The 26,901-nt window shown below is 45.8% G+C and overlaps 1 protein-coding gene across 4 annotated transcripts in view; it reads right to left on the reverse strand.

The window, feature by feature from the left end:
* Window positions 1-1,369: 1,369 nt before the first annotated feature.
* The window catches only part of LOC140403170 (kelch domain-containing protein 1-like), a 143,536-nt gene continuing 118,004 nt past the window's right edge, over window positions 1,370-26,901 (reverse strand). For 2 of the 4 annotated variants that reach the window (XM_072490883.1, XM_072490901.1), the window contains 3 exons: window positions 12,792-12,876; window positions 10,025-10,077; window positions 1,370-1,761 (listed from right to left, as the gene is read on the reverse strand). In XM_072490883.1, coding sequence (XP_072346984.1) covers window positions 1,629-1,761; window positions 10,025-10,077; window positions 12,792-12,876 — 271 coding nt within the window. In that variant the 3' untranslated portion in view covers window positions 1,370-1,628. Of the gene's footprint in view, window positions 1,762-10,024; window positions 10,078-12,791; window positions 12,877-25,103; window positions 25,570-26,901 lie in introns of those variants that run through there. The other 2 variants (XM_072490892.1, XM_072490911.1) reach the window with 2 other exon arrangements.

Raw genomic sequence — 26,901 nt, forward strand, 5'->3', positions numbered from 1 at the left:
GAGAGGGAAGTGCTGCCGAGGGGTAGTGAGTTCAGGTATTTGCAGGTTCGGGATTTTGCACGAAAGGTTTGGAAGGGCTTCCCTAGGTTGCCGGGATACACCCTGCTGGAGCAACTAGTGTTCCCGGATGTGGAAGGGGAGGGGAAAATTGAGGATATGTATAAGTGGCTGGTTGATCGTCACATTCCGGCGCCTGTTCAGGTACACCGAGGGAGAATTCAGAATACCCAAATTACCCAACAGCACATCCGGAGCACCCGGAGGAAAGCCACGCAGACACGGGGAGAATGTGCACAGTGACCCAAGCCAGGAATCGAACCTGGGACCCTGGCGCTGTGAAGCAACAGTGCTAACCACTGTGCTACCATGCCACCCTATAAAGATAAAGTATGATTTAAGGGGCTCTGCAGGGGGGGTTTGAGAAAAGGTGGGGGATGTTTGTGACCTTGTTTGAGGAGCAGTTAGCCGCAAGGGGGATGGGGGTGAAAAAGGGAAAAAATTTGTAGACTGTATAGTTGATTGCTGGGAAGTATGTTTTGCTTTAACCTGTTTTGATACATGTATGTAATTAAACACATCTTTTAAAAAAGATAACCAATAACGGTTATGACAGCTATCCAGTCTATCACTCTGTTCTGGGAGAATGTGACTTTTCAGAATTGGAAATTGTGCAACTATCTATCTTTTAATGATTTCAAGTGAACTGGTAAACAGATATTTTTCCAAAAGGGGGAAGAAGTGTGAAGCAAGTTTGTTTTTAATGCTCTGGTACTGAACAATGAAAGAAATGAATTTGCTCCTTAATTATCTCAATACACTTCATGCTGAATAAAAGTAAAACCAAAAACAGTAGACAATTAATATAGATTAAATTTAATAGGAACAGATTGAGTCTACATATATCAGGAAATGTAAACTATACAAAATAATGCACAAAACCCAAAGATTAAAATTAAATACTGAAACATGGCTCTTAGGATGGCTGGTAATGTAATTTTTACATTGTTACTCAGTTTACATTAATAAGATATTACTGTCTGTATTTATAATGATTAATCAATTACATATTTAGGACCAATGTAGTAAAGAAAAATATTTCAGAGATAGTCCCAAAGTCATATGTCCATAAGAGAGTGCCAGAAAATAAAACACGAATTCCCAGCAATTCAACATAAATCAATCTTACATCAGTGAGAGTAATCTCAACTTGTGAAAAACAAAAAATGACATGTTGACCATCACCAGTGAATATAAAATTGAATGTTAGTACTTACCTCATATCTTCATTGGTCTTGGAGTAAAATGCAAATTAAGAGATGTCTTGCTTTACCGGTTTATATTTCACTGATGAAAAAACCATCACTACGGGTTTATTACACAAAACATTTTATTTCAGAATCTAGTCTCAGGATGATATAAAATTCATTAGCAGAGTAGATATGTTAATTAGTCTACAAAAATGAATAAAATACAGTACAACAGAACAATCACATTTATATTAACCCAATTTGGGTTTTTACATTTCAAACATTACATTTGCCGATCATAATGATATATATTGTGAAATACATCATTACGAGTTATATGGAAACCTTCTTATATCAAACTTTCAGTTAAAAATACAATTCTCATTTATCTTGGAGTCCAGCTGAAACCCAGAAAGTGATTTTCTTCTGCACTTGAGACAACAACTGACGAGGTAACCATGGAAGCTGATTTTGTAAAATTGTGGAATTTTTGGCAATGCAATCTAAGCACAACCTACAGAGGAAAAAAAGTCCATCAGCCAACATAATCTATATCTTCAAGCCAAAAATATTACCTCGACTCGGATCTCAGGTTAAAGACATTGGGCTGGATTCTCCTCAGCCCCGCGTCAAAATTGCATTTGGCATGGGGATGGATAATCAACTTTCACGCCAAAATCGGGCCCGGCGCCGGACCGGCGGTTCTCCGGGACCCAAGAATCGGTCTGATCACGGAGTACGTGAGGCTGGGGGGCCATTGCCAGAGACCCAGCCAACGATCCTCCCCTCCCAGCTGGCCGGGGTCCCTACGGTGTTGTGGTTGGAACCACCTATTGCCATCCGGGAACCTCGCTGCGGGCTCAGTCTTGGTGGGGGGGGGGGGCGGGGAGGATCAGGCACCAGGACCAGGGGGGGCCTTATAGCCGGCCAGGGCACAGATCGGGCCGGTCGGATGCAAGGGCACGCGGCTGATTGGGGGGAGGGGGGGGCTACATTTCGGAGCTGCCTCCGCGGTCCGAGTCTGCCATGGCCCTCGGCATGGCCGCTGGAAGCAACCCTGTGCGTATGTGCGGACTCGAAACAGGAAGTGCAGGGGCCCATATCCGCACCTAAAGCTGTGGGAATCACTCTGGGTCCCTGCTAGCCCCCTGAAGGTGAGTGCTTTTTTCTTTGAGGTCATGTGTGGGGAGTAGTCAGCTTATGCTGGCATAGGGACGTAGTTCCATTTTGGGAGAATCTAGCCCATTGTCATTAAATATGCTACTTAGTTTGGCACAGATCATTATTTGATTCAATCCTCAATCACCAAGGAGTTGCCCAACCATAGTTTCTTCAAACTAGAATATAAACAGTCATGTTCCTGATTTGTTATCCAATGACAGCTCTGTGAAGAAGAAGATAGAATCTGGCTCACCTGTGATGAAAGTCAAGCAAATAGCACTCACTAACCAAATGTGTGCACAAGGTACATCCACATGAAGTTTCCATGCATTTCATTTTTTTTTTAATAAACAATTTTATTGAGGTATTTTTGGCATATAAAACAGCAACATTATACCGTAGTGTACAAAAAGCAAATAAGACATAATGCAAGCATCGGCTCCCCTCTCGCAAGAACCTGCCTAAGCAACCCCCTACTCTACGCTACCCTAACTCTTCCCCCCCCCCCCCCCCCTGCTGACGATTAATTCTCCGCGAAGTAGTCAACGAATGGCTGTCACCTCTGGCCGAACCCGGACAGCGATCCTCTCAAGGCAAACTTAATTTTCTCCAGCCCAAGAAAGCTCGCTTTGTCCAAAAGCCATACTTCAGACTTCGGGGGCTTTGAGTCCCTCCATACCAACAGTATTCGTCGCCGGGCTACCAGGGAAGCAAAGGCCAAGACGTCGGCCACCTTCTCCTCCTGGACTCCCGGGTCCTCCGAAACCCCAATAATTGCCACCTCAGGACTCATTGCTACACTAGTTTTCAATACACTGGGCATGACGTCCGCGAACCCCTGCCAGTACCCCCTTAGTTTAGGACACGCCCAGAACATGTGTACATGGTTCGCTGGTCCTCCGGCACATCTAGCACATTTGTCCTCCAGCCCAAAGAATTTGCTCATCCGGGACACCGTCATGTGGGCCCGATGTACGACCTTGAACTGGAACAGACTGAGCCTGGCGCATGTTGTGGTCGTGTTTACTCTACTCAAAGTGTCTGCCCATATGCCATCCTCTATCTCCCTCCCGAGCTCCTCCTCCCACTTAAGCTTCAGTTCTTCGGTCTGTGCCTCCTCTGCTCCCATTAGTTCTTTATAAATGTCGGAGACTCTCCCCTCTGGAAACTACCCTGTCCTGGATCCCCCTTGGTGGGAGGCGTGGGAAGGATGGTACCAATCTGCGTACAAAATCCCGCACCTGCAAGTACCTGAAATCATTCCCTCTCGCCAGCCCAAACTTCTCCTCCAACACCCTCATGCCCGGGAAGCTCCCTTCCAGGAACAGATCGCTCATCCTCGTAATCCCCGCCCTCCGCCGTAATTGGGACCCACCGTCCATATTCCCTGGGGCAAATCGGTAGTTACCGCAGATTGGGGACCAAACCGATGCTCTCACTTCCCCTGTATGCCTCCTCCACTGGCCCCAGATCCGTAGAGCCGCCACCACTATAGGGCCGCCACCAAGGCTGCCAAACTGGTGCCCCTGCACGAAGCAGCCTCCATCCGCTCCCAAACCGACCCCGTACCCACCATCCATTTCCTTACCATGGCTATGTTAGCTGCCCAGTAGTAGTTGCTAAAGTTCGGCAACGCCAGTATCCCATCCCCTCGGTTCCTCTCGAGCATCGCCTTCCTCACCCGTGGGAACTTTCCCGCCCAAACAAATCCCAGGATAATTTTATCTAGCCTCTTCAAGGACTGCGGAATGAAAATGGGGAGACACTGAAATATGAATAAGTATCTCGGGAGAATCGACATCTTCACCGTCTGCACTCTCCCCGCCAATGACAGCGGGAGCGCATCCCATCTCCGGAACTCGTCCCTCACTTGCTCCACCAACCGGGACAAGCTTAGCTTATGCAACTTACCCCAGTCTCGCGCTACTTGTATCCCTAAATATCTGAAGCTTTCCCCTACCAGCCTGAACGGCAGCCCCCACATCTCGCTCTTTGCCATGTTCAATTTATATCCTGAGAACCGACCAAATTCCTTCAGGGTTTCCATGATTCCGTCCATCCCTGCCAGTGGGTCTGACACGTATAACAGCAGGTCATCCGCGTATAACGAGACTTTATGTTCCACTCCCCCACGGACCAGCCCTTTCCAGTCCCTTGAAGCTCTGAGCAATTGCCAGCGGCTCTATAGCCAGCGCAAACGGCAGTGGGGAGAGGGGGCATCCCTGTCTAGTCCCGCGGTGCAGTCTAAAGTAGTCAGATGTCGTCCTGTTCGTCCTCACACTAGCCTCTGGGGCCTGATATAGCAGCCTAACCCAGTCAATGAATCCCACCCCGAACCCAAAACGTCCCAGCATAAATAGTCCCACGCAACCCGGTCAAAAGCCTTTTCGGCATCCATTGCTACCACTACCTCTGCCTCCCGGCTCTCCGGGGGCATCATAATCACATTGAGCAGCCTCCTTAGATTGGCCACCAATTGACTGCCCTTTACAAACCCGGTTTGGTCTTCCGCAATCACGTCTGGTACACAGTCCTCAATTCTAGACACCAAGATCTTGGCCAGTAACTTAGCGTCTGCGTTAATCAAAGAGATCGGCCTATAGGGCCCACATGCCTCCGGGTCTTTATCCCGTTTGAGGATAAGCGAGATAGTAGCCTGCGACATCGTCCGGGGTAGGACCCCTGTCTCTTACCTCGTTGAACACCCTGACCAGCAAAGGCCCCACTATCTCTGAGAACTTTTTATAGAACTCCACCGGGTATCCGTCCGGCACCGGGGCTTTACCTGACTGCATGACCTTCAGGTCCCCCAGTACTTCTTTGGTCCTGATCGGGGCCCCCAGCCCGTCTACCAACCCCCCACCTACTCCTGGGAAGGTCAGTCCGTCCAAAAAGCGCCTCATCCCCTCCGGTCCCGTGGGGGGTTCCGAGGTGTACAGCTTGCTATAGAAGTCCCCAAACACCTTGTTCAGTCCTACCGGGTCCCCCACTAGGTTTCCCTCCCCGTTGACTACCTTTCCTATTTCCCTAGCTGCTTCTCTCTTTCTTAGTTGTGCAAGCATTCTGCTGGCCTTCTCCCCATGCTCGTATATTGCGCCCTTTGCCCTTCTAAGCTGCTCTACGGCCTTCCCTGTAGACAACACCCCAAACTCGGTCTGCAGCCTCTGTCGTTTCCAAAGTAACTCTGGCCTCGGGGACTCCTCATAGCTTCTGTCTGTCTGTAAAATTTCCTTAACCAGTCGGTCCGTTTCTGCCCGGTCTGTCCTGTCCCTATGGGCTCGGATTGAAATCAGCTCCCCTCTCACCACTGCCTTCAGCGCCTCCCAGAGCACCGCTGCTGAGACTTCTCCAGTATCATTTACCTGCAGGTAATTATGCATGCATTTCCTCAGCCTCTCACACACCGCCTCGTCCGCCAGCAGCCCAACTTCCAGCCTCCATTGTGGGCGCTGAAAGCTATCTTTGCAAATCTGCAGATCAACCCAGTGCGGAGCATGGTCCGAGATGGTAATTGCCGAATATTCTGCACCCGACATCCCTGTCAGCAAGTCCCTGCTCATGATAAACAAATCGATTCGGGAATACACCTTGTGGACGTGAGAATAGACGAAAACTCCTTCGCCGACGGCCAACTAGATCTCCATGGGTCAGCTGCCCCCATTTGCTTCGTGAACCCTCTCAGTTCCTTTGCCATCGCTGGCACTCTACCCGTTTTTGAAAACGACCGGTCCAGGCCAGGATCAAGAACTGTGTTAAAGTTCCCACCCATGATCAGTTTGCGTGAGTCCAAGTCCGGGATCTTCCCCAGCAACCTCTTAACAAAATCTACGTCATCCCAATTAGGGGCATACACGTTGACCAGGACTACTGTCATCCCTTCGAGCTTACCCCTAACCATAACAAATCTGCCACCCCCGTCCACAACTGTGCCCTCCACCTCAAATTGGACCCGCTTGTTGATTAAGATCGCAAGCCCCCTGGTCTTAGTGTCGAGCCCCGAATGGAAGACCTGACTAATCCAGCCCTTCCTTAATCTGACCTGGTCAGCCACTTTCAGATGAGTCGCCTGTAACATGACGTCTGCCTTCAAAACCCGTAAATGCACGAACACCCGCGCCCTCTTGATTGGCTCGTTTAGCCCTCCAACATTCCAGGTGATCAGCCTGGTAGGGGAGCACCTCGCCCTCAACCTCTCTTCCCCACCCCCTGCCGATCAGCCATCTCCTTTCTTTGGCCAGCCCCCAAGCCATGTGTCGCGCTTCCTCTGGCCCGCCTCCACCCCTGACCTCCCCACTGTTACCATTCCCAATTTTGTCAGCAGACCTACTCCCCCCCCCCCCCCCCCCCCCCCCCCCCCCAGCAACATCACCCATAACCTAACCCCTGACTTAAACTAGCTAAATGAACACCCCCCCCCCCCCACCTGACGTCCGTTGACTAGCCCACCCAGCTAGCTTGGTGGTTCCCAACTCCATCGCCAGCGAGTCTCTCACCTATTGTTCCCTGGCTCCCTTCCCCCCAGCCCACCTACACCACTTCCCCAAATCAGCCCTGCTTGAACAAATACTCTAAACAGGACATAGACAGCCCCAACAGTAGTGCAATTTAAGTCATACAAAACAAAATAGCAGGCACGGTCAACCATTCCTATCTGAATGCAGAAAGAGATCGCAAAAGTTCCTCGAAAAAAAACACCCCTATATCCGAACCATTCTAATTATTCTCTTTTTCTAACAAAACTCAAACACAAGAGCAAAAAAGAGACATGAAGAGAAAAAAACACATAAAAACCAAGATATAAAAGCATGAAAAAACATGCAGGCATCTCTCAGAAACAAGAGAGAAAGAATTAAAAGTTCCAACACAAGTCCAAGAGTCCTCAGCTCAGGACAGCCTTTGCCTCTTTGCAAAGTCCATCGCCTCCTCGCGTTCCTCGAAATAATGGTGCTGGCCCTCGTGCGTAACCCACAGTCGCGCCGGATAGAGCAGCCCAAATTTCACCTGCTTCTTACATAAAATCTCTTTAACTTGCCTGTAGCCTACCCTCCTTCTGGCCACCTCTGCGCTCAGGTCTTGGTAAACGCGCAGGGTGCTATTGCCCCATTTGCAGCTCCGCGTGCTCTTGGCCCATTGAAGAACCTGCTCCTTATCTAAGAACCTGTGAACCGGCCCACCATCACTCGTGAGAGACCACCTCGCCGCAGCTGCCTCACCTGCGCTCTATGTGCCCTGTCCACCTCCAGTGGGCGAGGGAACACCTCGTTCCCCAGCAGCCTCTGGAGCATATCTTGCCACATACACGGCAGCATCCAGCCCCTCGGCCCCCTCCGGGAGGCCAATGATCTTAAATTCTGCCGGCGAGACCTGTTCTCCAGGTCTTCCAGCTTTTCCAGGAACATTTGTTATAGGTCTCTCAACCTTCGAACCTCCATATCCGCCACCGTGTGAAAGTCCGCCTGCTCCTCCACCGTCTTCTCCAGCTCCTGGATCTTCTCAGCCTGGGCATCCAGCCTTTTCTCCATTCGGTCAAACCATTTCTGGAGCGGTTCCAGATTACCACTTTTCAGTGCCAGGAAGCTCTCCTGCATAACCTGCAACAGGTGCTCCATTGTCGGCTGAGCTGGTGGTGCCCTGGTCTGGACATCGGCCATATTGGTTTCACTCACAGCCTCCCCTTTGCCCTTGCTTGTCCACTTCTTCAGCAGTTTGTGATCCTTCCTACTTCTTAGTTCCATACACTTCTGTATGGATTCTGTGCCTGAGTGCTATTACTTTCCAATCCAGCACTTAAAAGCGCAAAAACGTCGGGGGAAAAGATCCAAAAGTCCGACGGAGCGGGAGCCACCAAGTGTGCGACTTACTCCCTCATAGCCGCCACCGGAAGTCAAGTTTCCATGCATTTCAAAGCAAACTGTAGTTTTTACTCTGCATAACAACTTTTGTGGAATGAATAATCCACTCAAGAGATAAAAGCTGCTTTCATGCTCTGAAGTATCCTTCATTTGACCTCATCAGCTGCAGATTTAACCTCCAGCCAGCTGCTTCCCATGTCATTTCCACCTTCCATCCAGTGCACTGTCCTTAAAATTGTTTTCTAAATCTCCTGGGGGGTGTGTCTTACTGTGCTGAAGCTTGCCAGGATGAGATTGAGTGATACGTGTGCTGAGAGATGCATGGGTGCACTTGGGTTACTAGCCTCATTACTCGGTTTCTTCTCCTACACCTGCAGAAATAAAGAGAAACATTTGTTACCAACATGTTGTCATTTCATTTTGATCCCAAGCACTGTGCGTATCGTGACCGTGCTGATTGATTCATAGCATCACTGAGTTCAAAACTCAATCATTAAAGTAAAAACAAATGTGGTACAAACCGACTTGGAGACGAGCCTTTTACATTCCCATCTCATGTCTGATTTTTAACGTCCTGCTCTTGTATTTCGATGGCCTGCCTCTTAAAAATGAGAGATGATGCAGCTTGGTATGTCCACCTCTTCCCCCTTTTCTTTTGAGCTATTTTTTCCTACAAAAGCTGAAGTGTACATCAAATAACAAAAATTGTGACAAATGTTCTGAAACATTTGTAACAAGGCAGTCACACGCTTCATTCATGTACTGTGCACAGAAAGAATTGTCAGGAGTTTGAATATTAACATTCATACTAAATAGTTGATGGTGAGGGAAGAAAATGCTCGGACATTTTCAATGCACCCTAATGGCCAACCATGGGAAGCTAGACAAATAAAGAATGTATGGGTAGAAGGAAAGACATTAATATTTGCTCTACTGTAAAACTATATGGTCATAGTGCAATCTCTAAGCTTGTCACTTCTGGCAATTTCATTGGATGTTTTCTGGCAGATTAAATCAACTTGATTGGCCACTTCTCACAAACGCTTCAGATTCTACAGCCAGTGGGGGAAACAGGATGACATTTGTGCCTGCTGCAATAATCTTTCACCAAGCTTTCCTTTCAAGTGGAATCCCTGCTGCTGAACATTTCCTCCAGCTGCAGTCATTGCCAGAATCTCCATTCAAAATATCGCATGCCCCTTTAAGCTGGCTACTCTTGATAATTGCAATTGTCTGAAATAAGCTGTTATTAGAGAAATTAGCTGAACCCAGAATAATCAGGCTCAGGAGTTCAAATAGGGACCAGCTAACTGTGCACTTTTGGACTTAATTTGGAGCATTTGGACCATGAAAACTGGTTCCTAATAATTTTAGATCAATACAATGCAAGTTTGGATCAGACAGATGAATGCATTCTCCAATCAGTAATGTTTGACCTTTGAGTGCAAAGTGTGTGCTTCAAACATAAAATTAGTGAACATATTATGCCAGATCTCCACTCATTTTGGATTTCAACTCTGATCTGAGTTTTATTAATCTAGGAATTTCACAAGTAAATTATTCCAATACGCCAGCAAGTTAACTTCAATATCATGCTTGTCCAAAAGAAAATTATAAGTTACCCTCCCCTTCAAACAGCTACTCTGAATGTTGTTTTGCCTTGAATAAAGACCACTATTTTACATTTTTCAAATTTCATGTTCACCCGTTTTAATGATAATTTTACTAATAATATATAAAGTCAAAGGAAATTAACAAATTTACCTGAAAAGTGAATAGGGCTGTGTTTGAAAGATCAGCACATCATTACAGTGGCCCTAGTTTTTAAAACAGATAAATAAGATTTGTAGCACACTTTAAATCATGCCCACCTCCACTGAACAGTTCTGAAAACTAGAATTGCCTAATGGTTTGATGAGAACATAAACCAACTCTACGTTTCCATTATCTAAATTCCTTCTAATTTTTCTTGAAGGACTATCCAAGCTGAAAATGCAGTTTGATGCGCTGCATCTGATCAAAACTATTTTTCTGGTCCCAGGAAATAGAAATAAAATCACTTTTAATTTTATTCAGACGTATAATTTTATTCAAAAAGGCAGCAAATGTTTTGAGGAAAAGATATAGGATTACATAATAAAATATGGAAGATAAAAGGCCAGTTTGGTGTTTAAAAAATGTATAAAATTTTGTCATTCACAAAATTTATTTCATAACAACTTTTTCCACAGATTTCCAATTTCCACCTCTACAATTCTTTATTTAACTTGGATAGTAAGATAATCTGCGCTAATCTAACTAACAAGACAGGAATGGTTTTCCATTTCTAGCCATCTAAAAATAAGTTTGCAGGGAACGTTGCTGCATTAATCCATGGTTTGGTTTTCTTGCTGCGTGCTTCTTGCATCCTTCTGCATCTATTAGGAATATAACTTTTTTTTTCACCCTGTCATGATTATTACGGGCCAGGGTTTAGAAAACCCCAAAGTGTTTCATGGAGTTCACCTGACCATAACTTTAAATAGATTTTGGTTATGAGGAGCACAAGGGCCCACTTTACAGGTGTGATGCAACAGAGAACTAAGAGTATTTTTAAACAAAAAAAAAACAATGTTTATTCTATGAAATCCAGTTAACACTTTATAAACCCACAGTAAACATCTCAACAACTATCAACACCAATAATCCCCACAGATACAATATTCTATAAGTAACCCTTAATCTTTCCTTGCAACATCCATAAGACAAGATCAGATTCAAATTCTCTACTGAGAACAGTTATCACTTTGAAATCCTCAAAATGATCTGGAGACAGTCTTTAGATTGCAGAGAGATCCTTATACAGCTCCTTGCTTTGCCTACAGCTATCCAGCTCTGAAAACTAAACTAAAACTCAGACACACGCCAGCTTTTGTTCAAAACAAAAGTAAAAGCAGACAGCCCAGCACCACCCACTTTGACATCATTAGACATTTGACAAACACCCATTTCTTAAAGGTACACCCACTCAGCTATTTGATAAACACCCATTTCTTAAAGGTACTCTCACATGACATGATTAAATCAGTCAGTTATTTTATCAGAATTCAGTCAAGCTACTAGTGCTACTGATGAGATAGCTTATTCAAGCCGTGTTCGATGCTTAAAAAATGTTTTCAAAGATGTTACTGTTGCATCAATTTCCAGACTTCCAATTTCCAAGTTACATGTAATACAAATTCCCACCTTCAGAGTGGGTAGCATCATCACAAGGGCACAGGGAAATACGTGTTTAAATAAGGGAAAAAGGAAAACAGCCACAAATTTCAGTCTGCCTTGAATATTCTCTCAGGTACTGTGTTGCTGGTCGTTTCCATGAGTAGACTGAGTGTTTCTGGATTGAGTGTACCTTCCTACCCAATATCAAAATGTTTAATCATATAACCCAGAAATGTTATAACAGGATGCTGATGTAATGAAAATTGAAATACTGAGCATGTTCCCAATCTTTCTGAAGGTGAATGGAAACAGAGACAAGGCAGCTAGTTTATTTTATAAATATCAAGTCCGTGTACAAAATGTTATCAAGTATCACAGATTCAACTGACTGCCGAACCCTCTCAAAAAGACAATAAAATGCCAAACCTTCACTGACAGACTAATTTAGTTTTCTTGATTCACCTTGATTCCTGACCAGCTCTGGCTTGAAATTAATTTGTTTCCTTCTTCATGGACAAGGCTTTTTCTGCTACTTTGGTTGGTTGTTTAATCTTATGTCATTGCCCTTTTCTCCAGTGCTCCATTGACAGTGGATCTGTCAATAAAACAGTTTGTCCTACTTTGGGGGTGTTGGCCTCAAGCAACCATCTCCTACTTAAAATGAATGACAGGGAATCTGGGGTGAGATATGTTACTCTCATAGTAGACTATGAGTTATAACATTGCATAAACCATCTCATTTAATTTTAATACCCATCGTCAAAGATTAAATTTTTAAAAGGAAATGTGCAATGGCACTTTCCTCAAATCCTGCAATGGTTAAGAAGTTACAAAGCTTTTTCTTCTTGGTAGGCTAGTTTTTAAAATTCCATCTCTTAATCTACGATGGACTTATACTTACAAAGTGATTAAAACATTTTTAAAGTGGAAATACATAATAGGTAAACCAGCATTGTTCATCAGAATGGTAACAGGTAGACATAAAAGGGACATCCAAAACATCATAAGGTGTCATGTCACTACATGCATTGACAGATGTGCATGTACTTCCAAACACTTGTTTTTACTTAAATTTCCAGCATTTTTAGTTTTTCATTTATATTTTATTCAAGTAGTTTGCGAGTGTGGTTCGAATGATTATCAATATTGAAGAGTACCTAGAATTCAAAAGAACCAGATAGGTTTCAAGGCATCTCAAAGGCTGTCGCAGAACTGGATGCCATTTTTCACTAACCAAATGCATATCTTTTCTTCCACTCAGTTCAACCTGTATTTCCTGTATTTTATCAAGTCCAAGGAATTAAGCAAAAATCTGTTATTTCAACATACTTACAGAATCATAGGAAAGTAAGTCATCCTTGCTCCCACCAAACACCATCACTTCATATTCCTTTCCCAGACAGGCTGTATGCCACAACCTGCAGAGTTTTTTAACATTAAATGCATTAGTGTACAATAATTATGTTGTCTTAGCTTTTATTTCATTAATTGGTGTTTCAAGTTAACAACCATGTATAATGTGCTTTATTTCCTGTAAATTATTTTGGACACTTTTAAGAAGGGAGTTGGCAGTGGTGGTGAATATTTCCCCATTTAAACCATAAAGGTTGACTAAAATATAATCAAATGCTGCTTCAATGCATTGCATATTTTCTCAGAAGTATTTAACCTCCCCCTTTCACTTTACCCAAGGATTTTCTCCATTCTCCAAACATTCAATCTGCACCTTGCAGGTATCCCATGAAAAGGTTGAAAAATTTGTACATTGTGCCACCATATCCGTTTCTCACCGTATTAGCATTTAGTATTAAAATCTGACAAAACATTCCCATTTTTGATGTTATAAAACACATGGACATATTGAATATGATCAGGGAAATTCAATCTGAAGAATTAATATAAGTAAATAGGGAGTTACTCACCTATAGGAGTTAGTCATAAAAGGAAGCTATTTGGCATGTACCATAGCTGTATGCCACATGTTTAAAATATTTGCTCCTTGAAAGATTTTTAGCCTGATTGTAAATTAATATTCTCTCTCACGATCTACAAAGGAACAATCTTAATGGCTATCTGCTGTTCTTTCAGCTAAATATAACAAAATTTAGCAGGTAGGTCAAGTGTGGAATATTGAGGAAGTAAACCTCTCTAAGGTCACTATGCTAAAGAGGAAAATCACCAAACGGAGTATCTAATCAGAATTGCGTTATTTAATAATCATTGCAGGTGCATCCTGCAAAAGATAATTATTTGCAGTAAGCATTCAGCCTCAGAAAACAAAGAGTGAAAGCTCATTGCCCAACAAGAACCAGAATTTCGGTTGTTTCCTATGACCAGATCTGGCTTAATGTTTCTTCAATCAAGAATAGGGAAAAGGATATATATAGGAAATCACACTGTTGAAGTACCTTAGCTTCTGAAGCCGTTTGTCAATCACTTCAAATAAGTCCTAAAGTTAAAGACTTCCTTCATGACACAATCATGTTGAAATACCCTCAGTCCTCAAAATTGAATATGTACACAAAAGATCCTCTTCCGTTTCAAAAGGAAGGACAAAACGCTTGAAGAAATTTGTGAATCCCAAATTACATAGGAAAAGGTATGGAAGGAGATCCTCAACTCAGAATTGCAGCAGAATTGAGGAAGGCTAATGGAATAGTACAGTGAGCAAACAGCACCTTGTATTTGGTGTGCAAATTCCATCACTCCCTAGGGGGAATTGCTGGAGCAGTTGCAAAAAACAAGGGAGTACACACAGCTGCATATTTCTGGTCTGCTTTTCTAGGCAACATTCTAGTAAGACACAGGCAGCATGACGGGCCTCATAATTCTCAACAATTTAAGCCTATTCTTGCTGGACTTAGCCACCAAGGAGAAACCTCGTTTCTGCAATATGCAGACTAACACAAGAAGCTACCAAACTATGACGCGGCAGAATTCCTCCCTTAACTAATCTGTCAGTTAGTAAAAAATCTGTGGGACAACATAGTCCGAGAAGGAAATACTCAGCATTCTGGAAAGCATTCTCAGAAGTCCACATTACTAGGCACCTTTGATCCATCCATCCATCCCTCAAGAAAGATCAAGGAAGCCTGCAAATTAAATTAACCCCCCCCCCCCACAATCCACCCGTGCTGCAAAAGAAACAAGGTGCACCATCATGCATGCACGTCCCTTGATCCCTTTCAAGCCAAATCTCAGACTACTGTTAATAAACCAGACATCAACCAGGCGTACAATACATCAATTGTTTAAAAATTCATTCATGGGACTTGGGTATCGCCAGCTGGGTCAGCATTTATAGCCCATCCCTAATTGCCCTTGAGGGGGCAGTTAAGAGTCAAACACATTGGTGTGGGTCTGGAGTCACATGTAGGCCAGGACAGGTAGGATAGCAGATTTTCTTCCCTAAAAGTAGTGAGCCAGGTGGGTTTTTATGACAATCGACAATGATTTCATGGTCATCATTAGACTTTTAATTCCAGATTTTTATTGCATTCAAATGTCACCAGCTGCAGTGGCTGGATTTAAACCCGGGTCCCCAGAGCATTACTCTAGGTCTCTGGTTACGAGTCCAGTGACAATACCACTGCCTCCCATTGTACAAACTAACCACTTCTTAAAACATATCACTGTGGTAGTCTGTGTAGAGGTATTACGGTACCTGGTAATGCTGGAACACCATTGGTAGATATTGTATATTTCCTATTGGTCAAGCTGTATGGTAGCTCCGCCCTGCAAGGCGGGGTATAAGAGCCCATGCCGCCCCAGCAGTCTTCTTTCTGTACCTGAGCCGCTGGGGGAAACATCTAGCTTATTAAAGCCTTCAGTTGGACTACAACTTCACTTCAGTGGTCATTGATCGTGCAGCAATTTAATAAGCTAGATTTAAAAGGATGGAGCTCCGAATCAAGCCGGAGTGTCTGCAACTCAGCCCCCACGCGGCAAACTCAGCAGCAACCTTCAAGCACCGGCTGGTGTGTTTTAAAGGACATCTCGGAACAGCCAAAAACACACCCACGGGAGAACAGAAATTGCAAGTCCTGCACTCGAGGGTGAGCCCAGAAATTTACACCCTCATCGAGGACACGGACGCCTTTGATGCAGCAATGGAGCTGCTAAAAGGACATTATATTCGCCCGGTAAACAAGGTCTACGCCCGACACCTGCTAGCTGCCCGCATGTTTCGCCGAGCGACTACACAGAACTTTTGCTCCGGGTCGCTTTCGTGGCAGGTATGCTGTCCTCCCAAATCCGCCAGCGATTGCTGGAGAAAGACACCCTAGGCCTCAAGGAGGCACGGGCCCTTGCAGGCTCCCTGGGCGTGGCCTCCCGAAACGCCCGCGCTTACGTTCCCGACCGCGCGGCAGCGTGGAACGCCTCCGCAGCCGACCTCGAGACATCTCCCATCCCCTTACAAGCTTGTGCTGCAAGGCGGCTTGGCAACCCCAGGGGGCCCCGCTGCTACTTTTGCGGGCAGGCCAAGCACCCCCGCAGCGCTGCCCGGCTTGCGCATCCACCTGCAAGGGATGCAGTAATAAGGACCACTTCGTGGAGGTATGCCAGGCCCGGGCGGTCGCCGCGGCCTCCGGTGGCGAATGCGGACCGCCACCCTAACCCTTTCCACGGTCCCCGTGCGGCCAGCAAGCGCCGCCGCCTTCCTCCTCCAGGGCCACGTGCTGCCCCCAGGCGCCGCCATCTTGTCCTGCGGACGCCGCGTGCAATGGATAGGCGCCGCCATTTTGTGCACCCCCAGCCATGTGCGACCAATGGGAGCCGCCATCTTGGATGGACTCCCAGGACCCCAGCTCGGCTGACTGCACACTGCCCGAAGAGAAAACTCAAGCTGCTGCCGCGATTAGCCTCAGTGACCCTGGACCAGTCCCGGCCTTGAACACTCAACTGCCACAACAACAGTACTAATCAACGGGCACGAGATGTCCTGCTCAATCGACTCTGCGAGCACAGAGCTTCATACAACCCGACACGTTAAGACGCTGTTCTCCCCCCGTCCACCCTATTAATCAAAAAATCTCCCTGGCCTCCGGTTCCCACTCAGTAGAGATAAAGGGGTTTTGTGTAGCAAACCTCACGGTCCACAGAAGGGAGTTTAAAAATTACCGGCTCTATGTCCTTCCCCACCTCTGTGCGGCCACACTCCTAGGGTTAGACTTCCAGTGCAATCTCCAAAGTCTAACTTTCAAATTCGGCGGCCCTTTACCCCCTCTCACTGTCTGCAGCCTCGCGACCCTCAAGGTCGATCCGCCTTCCCTGTTTGCGAACCTCACCCCGGATTGCAAACCCCTCGCCACCAGGAGCAGACTGTACAGTGCCCTGGATCAGATCTTTATTAGGTCTGAGGTCCAAAGGCTACTGAGGGAAGGAGTCATTGAAGCTAGCAACAGTCCCTGGAGAGCTCAAGTAGTGGTGGTAAAGACCGGGGAGAAGCATAGGATGGTCATAGACTACAGTCAGACCATCAACAGGTTTACGCAGCTGGACGCGTACCCTCTCCCCCGCATATCCGACCTGGTAAACAGGATCGCGCATTACAAGGTCTCCTCCATGGTGGATCTTAATTCCGCCTACCACCAGCTCCCCATCCGCACTAGTGACCGCAAGTACACTGCCTTCAAGGCAGATGAGCGGCTCTACCACTTCTTAAGGGTTCCCTTTGGTGTCACTAACGGGGTCTCGGTCTTCCAGCGCAAGATGGACCGAATGGTTGACCGGTACGGTTTCCGGGTAACATTCCCGTATCTCGATAATGTCACCATCTGCAGCCACGACCAGATGGACCACGACACCAACCTCCGAAAATTCCTCCAGACCGCAAAGATCCTTAACCTTACGTATAACAAGGATAAATGCAAGTTTAGCACCGACCGCCTCGCCATCCTCGGCTATGTAGTGCGAAATGGAGTTATCAGCCACGACCCTGAACGCATGCGCCCCCTTATGGAGTTCCCCCTCCCTCACTGCTCCAAGGCCCTGAAGCGCTGCCTCGGGTTTTTCTCTTACTATGCCCAGTGGGTCCTCAACTATGTGGACAAGGCCCGTCCCCTGATCCAATCCACAGCTTTTCCCCTGTCGATAGTGGCCCGCCAGGCCTTCAGCCGCATCAAAACAGACATTGCAAAGGCCACGATGTACGCCATTGACGAGTCCCTCCCCTTACAGGTCGAGAGCGACGTGTCTTGACGTAGCTCTGGCGACTACCCTCAACCAAGCGGGCAGACCCGTGGCCTTCTTCTCACATACCCTCCATGCTTCCGAAATCCGCCACTCCTCAGTCGAAAAGGAGGCCCAGGCCATAGTAGAAGCTGTGCGACATTGGAGGCATTACCTGGCTGGCAGGAGATTCACTCTCCTCACTGACCAACGGTCAGTTGCTTTCATGTTCGATAATGCACAGCGGGGCAAGATAAAAAACAATAAGATCTTGCGGCGGAGGATCAAACTCTCCACCTACAACTACGAGATCATGTATCGTCCTGGGAAGCTAAACAAGCCTCCTGATGCCCTGTCCCGCGGCACATGTGCCAACGCACAAGTGGACCGCCTCCGAGCCCTCCGCAAGGACCTCTGCCACCCAGGGGTCACTTGCTTCTTCCACTTTATCAAGACCCGCAACCTGCCCTACTCCATCGAGGTCAGGACAGCCACCAGGAATTGCCAAATCTGCGCGGAGTGTAAACCGCACTTCTACAGGCCAGAGAAAGCGCACCTGATAAAGGCTTCCCGTCCCTTTGAACGCCTCAGTATGGACTTCAAAGGCCCCCTCCCCTCCACCGACCGCAACACAGTCGCCATCCCCTGCCCGACATGACCGCAACCACCGTCATCAAGGCCCTCCATAGCATCATTACACTGTTCGGGTTCCCCGCATACATACATAGTGATAGGGGGTCCTCCTTTAGGAGCGACGAACTGCATCAATTCCTGCTCAACAAGGGCATCGCCTCAAGCAGGACGACCAGTTACAATCCCTGGGGTAACGAACAGGTAGAGAGGGAGAACGGAACGGTCTGGAAGACCGTCCTACTGGCCCTACGGTCCAGGAATCTCCCAGTCTGCCGCTGGCAGGAAGCCCTCCCGGATGCCCTCCACTCCATCCGGTCACTGCTTTGTACCACGACCAACCAAACACCTCACGAATGTCTCCTCGTCTTCCCCAGGAAGTCCTCCTCTGGGACCTCGCTCCCGACCTGGCTGGCAGCTCCCGGACCCATCCTGCTCCGAAAACACGTGCGGGTGCACAAGCCGGACCCGTTGGTCGAGAGGGTCCATCTTCTCCACGCTAACTCCCAGTATGCCTACGTGGCGTACCCCGACGGCCGGCAAGATACGGTCTCCCTACGAGACCTGGCGCCCGCCGGATCCCCATGCACACCCCAGCCACCAGTCCCACCCTCCCTCCCACCGGTGCACCTTACAGCCGCCCCCTTCCCAGGAGGATCGGTCCTTCCGCCGGCCCCGTCTAGGCCCCCCCACCCACCGATGCACCCCGCAGACGCTCCCTTCCCAGGTCAACCGATTTCCCCACCAGCGCCGTCTAGGGGTGTCGAAGCTGCCACAGAGATCGAGGCCACGCTCCCGGCGTCACCACCAGAGCTTCGACGATCACAGAGGACGACCAGGGCCCCCAATCGACTGATTGCTTCATTTTAAAGTGTATATAGTTAATTGTGAAATCTGTAAATAGTTACGACAATAAGACAAAAACGCTGTACGGAGGTATTACGGTACCTCCATAACTTTAATTTCTACCACGTTACCGTTTTATAATATCAAGCCACCAACCCGCCGGACTCTTTTTTTAACAGGTTATGAATGTGGTAGTCTGTGTAGAGGTATTACGGTACCTGGTAATGCTGGAACACCATTGATAGATATTGTATGTTTCCTACTGGCCAAGCTGTATGGTAGCTCCGCCCTGCAAGGCGGGGTATAAGAGGCCGTGCCGCCCCAGCAGCCTTCTTTCTGTATCTGAGCTGCTGGGGGAAACATCTAGCTTATTAAAGCCTTCAGTTGGACTACAACCTCACTTTAGTGGTCATTGATCGTGCATCAATCACTAGCACTGCTATCTCAGGCTGGTTTAGCACACTGGGCTAAATCGCTGGCTTTTAAAGCAGACCAAGCAGCACGGTTCAATTCCGTACCAGCCTCCCCGAACAGGTGCCGGAATGTGGCGTCTAGGGGCTTTTCACAGTAAGTTCATTGAAGCCTACTTGTGACAATAAGCGATTTTCATTTCATTTCATTTCACAGAGCCAGGGACCTGGGTTCAATTCCAATCTTGGGTGACTGTGTGGAGTTTGCACTTTCTCCTCATGTCTGCGTGGGTTTCCTCTGGGTTCTCCATTTTCCTCCCACAGTCCAAAGAAGTGCAGGATTAACCATGCTAAATTGCCCCTTAGTGTCCAAAGATGTGCAGGTTAGGTTGGGTTATGAGGTTATAGGGAAGCGGAGTGGGTCTAGGTTAGGTGCTCTTTCAAAGAGTCGGTGCACTCGACGGGCTGAATGGCCTATTGCAATGTTGGATTCTATGGTTTACAAACTTTTTAAAGTTATATAATGTGAATAGTCGAGCCAGCAATCTGAACACCTACTTCAAGACAAAAGAACCAATACTTGGAATCCAGAACAAGCCCAGTACAGCAATGGGATGGAAAGAGGAATGGTGGGATAAGAGATCTGATGTTCAGAAGGACACTCTGACAAAAATAAAAATCTCAATTAATCTTAAAAATAATGCTCCTTGTTTAAAAATCGAATTGCATATTAGATCTTCCACTGGATTTGTCACAAAAAAATCTTTGGACCTTTGTGAAATAATTTTGCTCAAAAACTGCACACCTGATGCAGTGTAAGAAGGTCCATAATGAAGGTCCTGGTTTATGGCACCATTGCCAGGACATAGTTCTTTTTAAAGAAAACAATTTGATCCAAGTTACGAGGCCTGAACTGGTGAGTGGGAATATTTCTACACCAGTTAGCCATCAACTGGCATTTTCTGGTTAGATTACAAAACATCCTATTAATTAGGTCCAGAAATACTGGTATGATTTTTAATTGTTTGGTTGTTTTGAAAGTGGTATCTGTGTTTAACTTGTTTGCTTGCTCCCGTACCAGCCTCCCTGAACAGGCGCCGGAATGTGGCGACTAGGGGCTTTTCACAGTAACTTCATTTGAAGCCTACTTGTGACAATAAGCGATTTTCATTTTCATTTCATTTCATTTTCATTATTGTGATTTGAGTGCATTCAAGCAGATTGTAGAAACAATCGGGTTGCAAAAGGCCTGAATTTTCTAGACCTGACATGCCAGTGGGATCTTGGCCAGTCCCGCCGATGGCAAACCCCTGCCCTGGGCTCCTCAGCAGCGGGAGAGGGCATAGAATGGGAAACTCCATTGACAGCATCGGGAGGGAGGCATGGAAAATCACGCTCTTCGAGTGTGTGGCTTCTTTGGTCTGAAATGGAATTGCAGGCCCCATTGTATTTAGTTTGAACTGATATTCTTTTTCTTCAAGACACATGTTCATGGCATATCAATGTTACCTGCTTGATGAGAGAGATTCTGGGACTTAGTGTTCAGCAGAATCATGAGTTTAAGAGCTGTCTACAAGTTTAATTTCTTGGGCACAACAACTCTGAGCTTCAGCCACAAGTGATGCCACTCTGCATTATCTAGGAAAAATATTTCCCATAGTGTCTGTTGGTAGGCAGCAAATATCTAGAAATGGTGACCATCCATTGGAAGGAAGAGGACTCTCGTATGGGTGCAAGAAACTTCCAGTGCTTTTGACATTGCCTTAAGTGTATATATAAAAGATAATTAAAATTCTGATAAGAACAGTGACGCAGAGAAAGCAATCAAGACAAGCACCATATCAACACAGAGAGTGTCGAGAAAAGGCAACTGGTAATATAAGACTCTATGAATGAAAATAGAGTGAGAGATAAAACCTTTCTTCAGCAGTGACTTAGGGTCCCGAGTGTTCTGTTGGTCCCAAATGTCAAAGGAAAGACACAAGAGTGGGTGGAGAAGATTTTTGAAACGAGGAAGTGCATCCTGAAATCATTTAATACTAAATCCAAATTACAAAGAACAAGATGGCAATTTCCCAAAGAGAGTTTGCGGAAGAACTACTATTTCTAGATCAGTGTTTTTCAAATTGGGGGTCGCAACCCTGGGATGGGTCGTGGGATGTGGAAAATGAGTCGCCGAAAATGATCAATAGCGTGTGTCACTGTTTAGATCAGCCCCACACACAGTTGAATCTCTACGGTTGCAATGCATGTTTCCCTACTCTCCGGGCCTTAACTGATATACTGCACTAACCAAATCTTTCCTGAGCACTATCGCCACTGGCACAACTCCTCCGATTGAACACAGTCACATTCTGCCCAACACTCTGCCTTCCTCATACTCTGTTGTGAAAGCAAAAAGCAGCTCATTGATGAAGGACGATAGGCTCAGATGTTCCTGCTGTTCTCTTTCTTGTCCCCACTCCACCCACAGCCGCATTAAAACACGCAGTGGCTAAATCTGCGGAATTTAAACTCGCCTAGGAAGACTCCCTATTTTGTTGATTATTTTCTCTCTCTCTCTCTCTTCAAAATATCATGTTACATAATTGTGGGTCGCGAGAGCTGGCCATTTGGTTAAAGTGGGTCACAAGAAACATTGTTCTAGATCAACTAAGGAAAACAAATTTGAAAAGCAATACATGGATAGACAGATGATGCTTCGATCCTGTGCAAATCGTTACAAATTTATGTTGTTGTCCATTGGACAACGAAAAAACTTGGTCAGCCAAAGAGGTTTGAATTTTTTCCTGCTCTCTTGGTTGATTACCTTTACTGTTTTCATTGAGCGAATGGAAACACAGAGAAAAAATGTTTGAGAGTTTTTTTTTTTTAGTGTGTAGGTTTGAATGTGTGCAGGTAAATCAGTCCATAAGACTAAAATTAAGGTAAGCTTATTTACAACACAGAATAAACACCTTTGCTTAGCAAGTATAAAACTTTTCAAATTCTCACAGGTACAACACCGCATGTGCTCCAATTGGGTTCAGTACTTGATTAGGGAGGGGAAAGAATTAATCAGCCTGGGTTTCTATTTTTGGTCACTATTTTTTGATTTAGCTTGTGAGAGGTTTGGGAGAAGGCATGATCAAGCTTGCCTAAGTCTGCCGTTGGTGCCTAGGCTCACATAGTCACAAGAATGAAATATCAGAAACAGCTGATAACTTCAGAAGAGAACATTGTGAGAAAAAAGGAAAAAAAGTCGAATAAGGAACTTTTAGCCTGTAACTATAAACCATCTAACATTCAGTGTTTAGTCATGTTTAAAAACAAGATATGATCTGATCATTAAACTGATATAGCTATATTTTGTTCAGTTCTTCTTTGCAAAATAGATGTTCAGCAAAAATAAAGTCTATCTGAACATACTAATTTTCTTCATAGATCACTCAATTACATTTTGCTATGACTGTTCCCATGAGACTGGGGATGAACAACCCCCTCCCCAGGGGCACTTGTGGGGAAATGCAACTTCCATCAAGATGTGAGATCCTAAAAATTACTTTAAAAGGACTATTCCTTTCACCACTGTATATATGGAAGACAACTTGATTGCGGTCCCCTAAATGACCAGGGCCGCCAAATAATAGTGTTAAAGATTGGTACATAAGACCCAACAGAGCAATACCACTCCAGGTTTTTACACCTAATATCAGCTAGTGGACTACGCAATATTGTGAGTCCAGCTGCATTGGTGGGAAGTTCTAGTGGATGATTTCAATAAATTCCTTGTGAGCGTGTGAAGTTGATATAGGACCTGCTTCTCAGAAAAAGCAATCTATGGCAAAACTTCAGACATGATGCAAATACGACAAACAAATTCAGGAAAGGAGGTGGGGTGGTTGCGATTTTGACCTAGTCTAATTTCTGCCATTTTCACATGGATTGAATGCCATTTCTTCAAGCCTGGATGACTTTACAGAGCTGCTAAAGGTCTTGGTTCATTTACATTGCTCAGAATTATAATTAAATTCATAATGCATAATTTTTAAAATTCGGCGCTGCACCGGCGCCGAAAGCTGGCCCACCACCGCCGGTGCGGGTCCGCGCCAGCCCATGGGCAACATTTTAAAAAAATGAATTTAGAGTGCCCAATTCATTTTTTCCAATAAAGGGGCAATTTAGCGTGGTCAATCCACCTACCCTGCACATCTTTGGGTTGTGGGGGCGAAACCCACGCAATACAGGAAGTATGTGCAAACTCCACACGGACAGTGACCCAGAGCCGGGATCGAACATGGGACCTCGGCGCCGTGAGGCAGTAGTGCTAACCACTGTGCCACCGTGCTCCCCTAAATTCATAATGTATAATAATGATAAAGACAATGAAGTAGTATGTTGGGCCGTAACAAACACGTTTTTGTAACAGATTTCAAATTTCAAACCAGATTCATAGTAAGTGCCACCATATAGGAAGAGATATTTGCAAGGGCATGGATAAATGGCTACGCCAGCAGTAAAAACTGATGTAATCACTACAATGCTTCTTTCATAGAAGAGCAACAGCAGCATAAAATGACATGGTTGTCTGAGGGAATACCCTCAAACGTGGGAAGGAAAGTTATGTCAATTTGGTTTAAAAGTTTTAAAAAATGGATGAGCATCTCAAAGTGTTTCCCCATCCACTTGTACGTATTTCATGAAATATAAACAAATTATATAGTTCTACTGAATCAGGCCTTTTTTCCAGTTGTGAAATAAAAGAGAAAATCCAAGTCAATCCAAATCATGTCACATGATTGTCCAACTTTTAACATTCTAAAGCTGAAGTTGATATCCTGAAGATATTTTATATAATTACAGGCTTTGACATTACATATTACTGCCAGAACAGTAGAAATGTTTTTAGCCATATTTTTGATATTTAAATGAATTTTTAAATGAAGGGATCAAAAAGAGCAAGATATACATGACATTCCTTTCTTATTACAAATTAAATCAAGCATATTAAACTTTCTATGTGTAACATTGGATCTAGTGCAACCCTGTGCAATTCATTTTTCTGATAGTCCAGCAATGAAAAGTAATCTAAGCATTATAACCAAGTAATATAAACTGGAATCATGCATTGCACTCTTTAACTGATCTGCTACAACAATCACCCTACTTTAACTACACATTTTACTATTAAAGTTGTTCCCACCTTGTAGTGAGCTACGAAGCAGTCTACATTTCCTTGCCCTGCACTCTGCAACTGCCTTTGCTTTCCTCACCTCATCAAAACCTTTGTCTCATGACTTGCTGTTGGTAAACTCCTGCCTGGTCTGCTTCACCGTAGAACATGGAGTAGACTTTCCTGACTCGAGCTTGTTGAAATCCTAGCTTGCAACCTGATGCTTTTTTTTTGTACAGACTGTAACAGTGCTCTATTACGCTTGGTAGCTGCTAATCTAAAACGGTGCAAAATGTCACTGCTGTACCTAGTATAAATTCTATTACAAAATGTTTCAATTATTTATTCATATAATATACGATGGGAATTTTTAATAAAAGCCAAACCACAATATAAAAATACTCAATAGAGCACATACAGAAACTTTAATTGCAAAGTTAAATATTCTAGGTCTGCATTTACAACAGCAATTAAAACTAGCAAAATAAACAACACCCCATAACAACATTAATAAAGAAATAGAAATCATTAAAACTGCAGAAATATGTACAGTTCATCAAGTACTGCTCTAATTTAAGCACCCAATCTGCTTAATTAATGCAATTTTTTCAGGGCAAAATAAGATCAAGCTTGATTTTTAATACTTGCAAATTAGTTTGAAATATGCATTTGGATGTTTTTGGCATGACATTAATTCACTGTAATTAAGCCAGGAATAAATTTCTCGGAATGAAAAATTTGAGAATGCCTTTTGTTTCATTAAAAAGATAATCAATTAATTGCTAAAGAAATGGTATTCTCCGAAGCTGCATATTTCAAAGATGCCTGTTCACAATTGTACTCGTGGATTATTATGCAGAAAACTGTCAATCTCCCATGAATAGACATATCAGGCCATAATTCTGTAACAAAATACAATAAGAAATTTTTGCCAGAATTAGAAAGTGGTGATGAAATTCAGCTCCAAACTCATGCTCTGCTCATTATTTAATTTATCTGGGGCTTCCGGTTGCGGCTATGCTGAGCTAAGTCGCACGTTCAGCAGCTCCCGCCAGAAACTGACTTTTGGGCTCTTTTGAGGGGCCCCAGCTGCATTTGTTCGACGGTTCCCAGTGTGGGACGGTGACAGTACGATTTCCCCGGCACTTGTATGGATTGGACCAGGAGTGGAGCGGTGAAAAAAGTAATTCTGGTGCAGCGACAAGTGTGAGGGAGGAAAGCCAAGATAGCGGCGGGTGGAGACCAGGCAGCGTGGGCACAAGAGCAGCAGGAGTTTCTCAAGCGCTGCTTCACGGAATTGAACGCAGAGCTGCTGGAGCCGATGAAGGCTTCGATCGACAAGCTAGTCGAGACCCAGAAGGCCCAAGGGGCGGCAATCCGGGAGGTGCCTCTGAGAATGAGGTTGAGATATTGGGCCTGGCGGTGAAGGTGGAGGCGCACGAGGTGCTGCATAAGAAATGGCAGAAGTTTGAGGACATGGAGAATCGGTCGAGGAAGAATCTGCGGATTCTGGGTCTCCCGGAGGGGTCGGATGCTGGAGCATATGTGGTCACGATGCTGAACACGTTGATGGGCGCGGGTGCCTTCCCGAGGCCCCTGGAGCTGGATGGGGCCCACCGAGTCCTGGCGAGGAGGCCCAAGTCTAACGAGCCGCCGTGGGCGGTATTGGTGCGGTTGCACCGCTTGGTGGACAGGGCGTGTCCCCTAAGATGAGCAAAAAAGGAGCGGAGCAGCAGGTGGGAGAATGCAGAGGTCCGTATATACTAGGACTGGAGCGCGGAGGCGGCCAAGAAGAGGGCCGGGTACAATCGGGCTAAGGCGGTTCTGCATCGGAAGGGGGTGAAATTCGGGATGCTGCAGCCGGCGCGACTGTGGGTCACGTTTAAGGACCGGCACCATTACTTTGAGACGCCGGAGGAGGCGTGGACCTTTATTCAGGCCGGAAAGTTGGACACGGACTGAGGGTCGGTTGTGAGGGGAGGTCGCGAGGGGGGGGCGGGGGGGGCTACTGTGGTTACTGTGCTTTGGGGGATGTTCTGTTCTGTATTGTTTCCTTGGGTGCTGGGTGGGGTAGGGTGAATTGGTTCGAAGGGGGGGTTTTGAGAGAGTGTGGGCGTCGGTGGTTGGAAGGACGGGGCCCCTTTGGGGGAGGGGAGATGGGAGGCCCAAGGTGGGGGAGCTGGGATTAGGCCGCAAAAGGGAGATGCGCCAGAGAGGGCGGGGCAGGTCTGATG

This window comes from Scyliorhinus torazame, chromosome 2 (assembly GCF_047496885.1).
Source record: "Scyliorhinus torazame isolate Kashiwa2021f chromosome 2, sScyTor2.1, whole genome shotgun sequence".
NCBI classification, from domain to species: domain Eukaryota; kingdom Metazoa; phylum Chordata; class Chondrichthyes; order Carcharhiniformes; family Scyliorhinidae; genus Scyliorhinus; species Scyliorhinus torazame.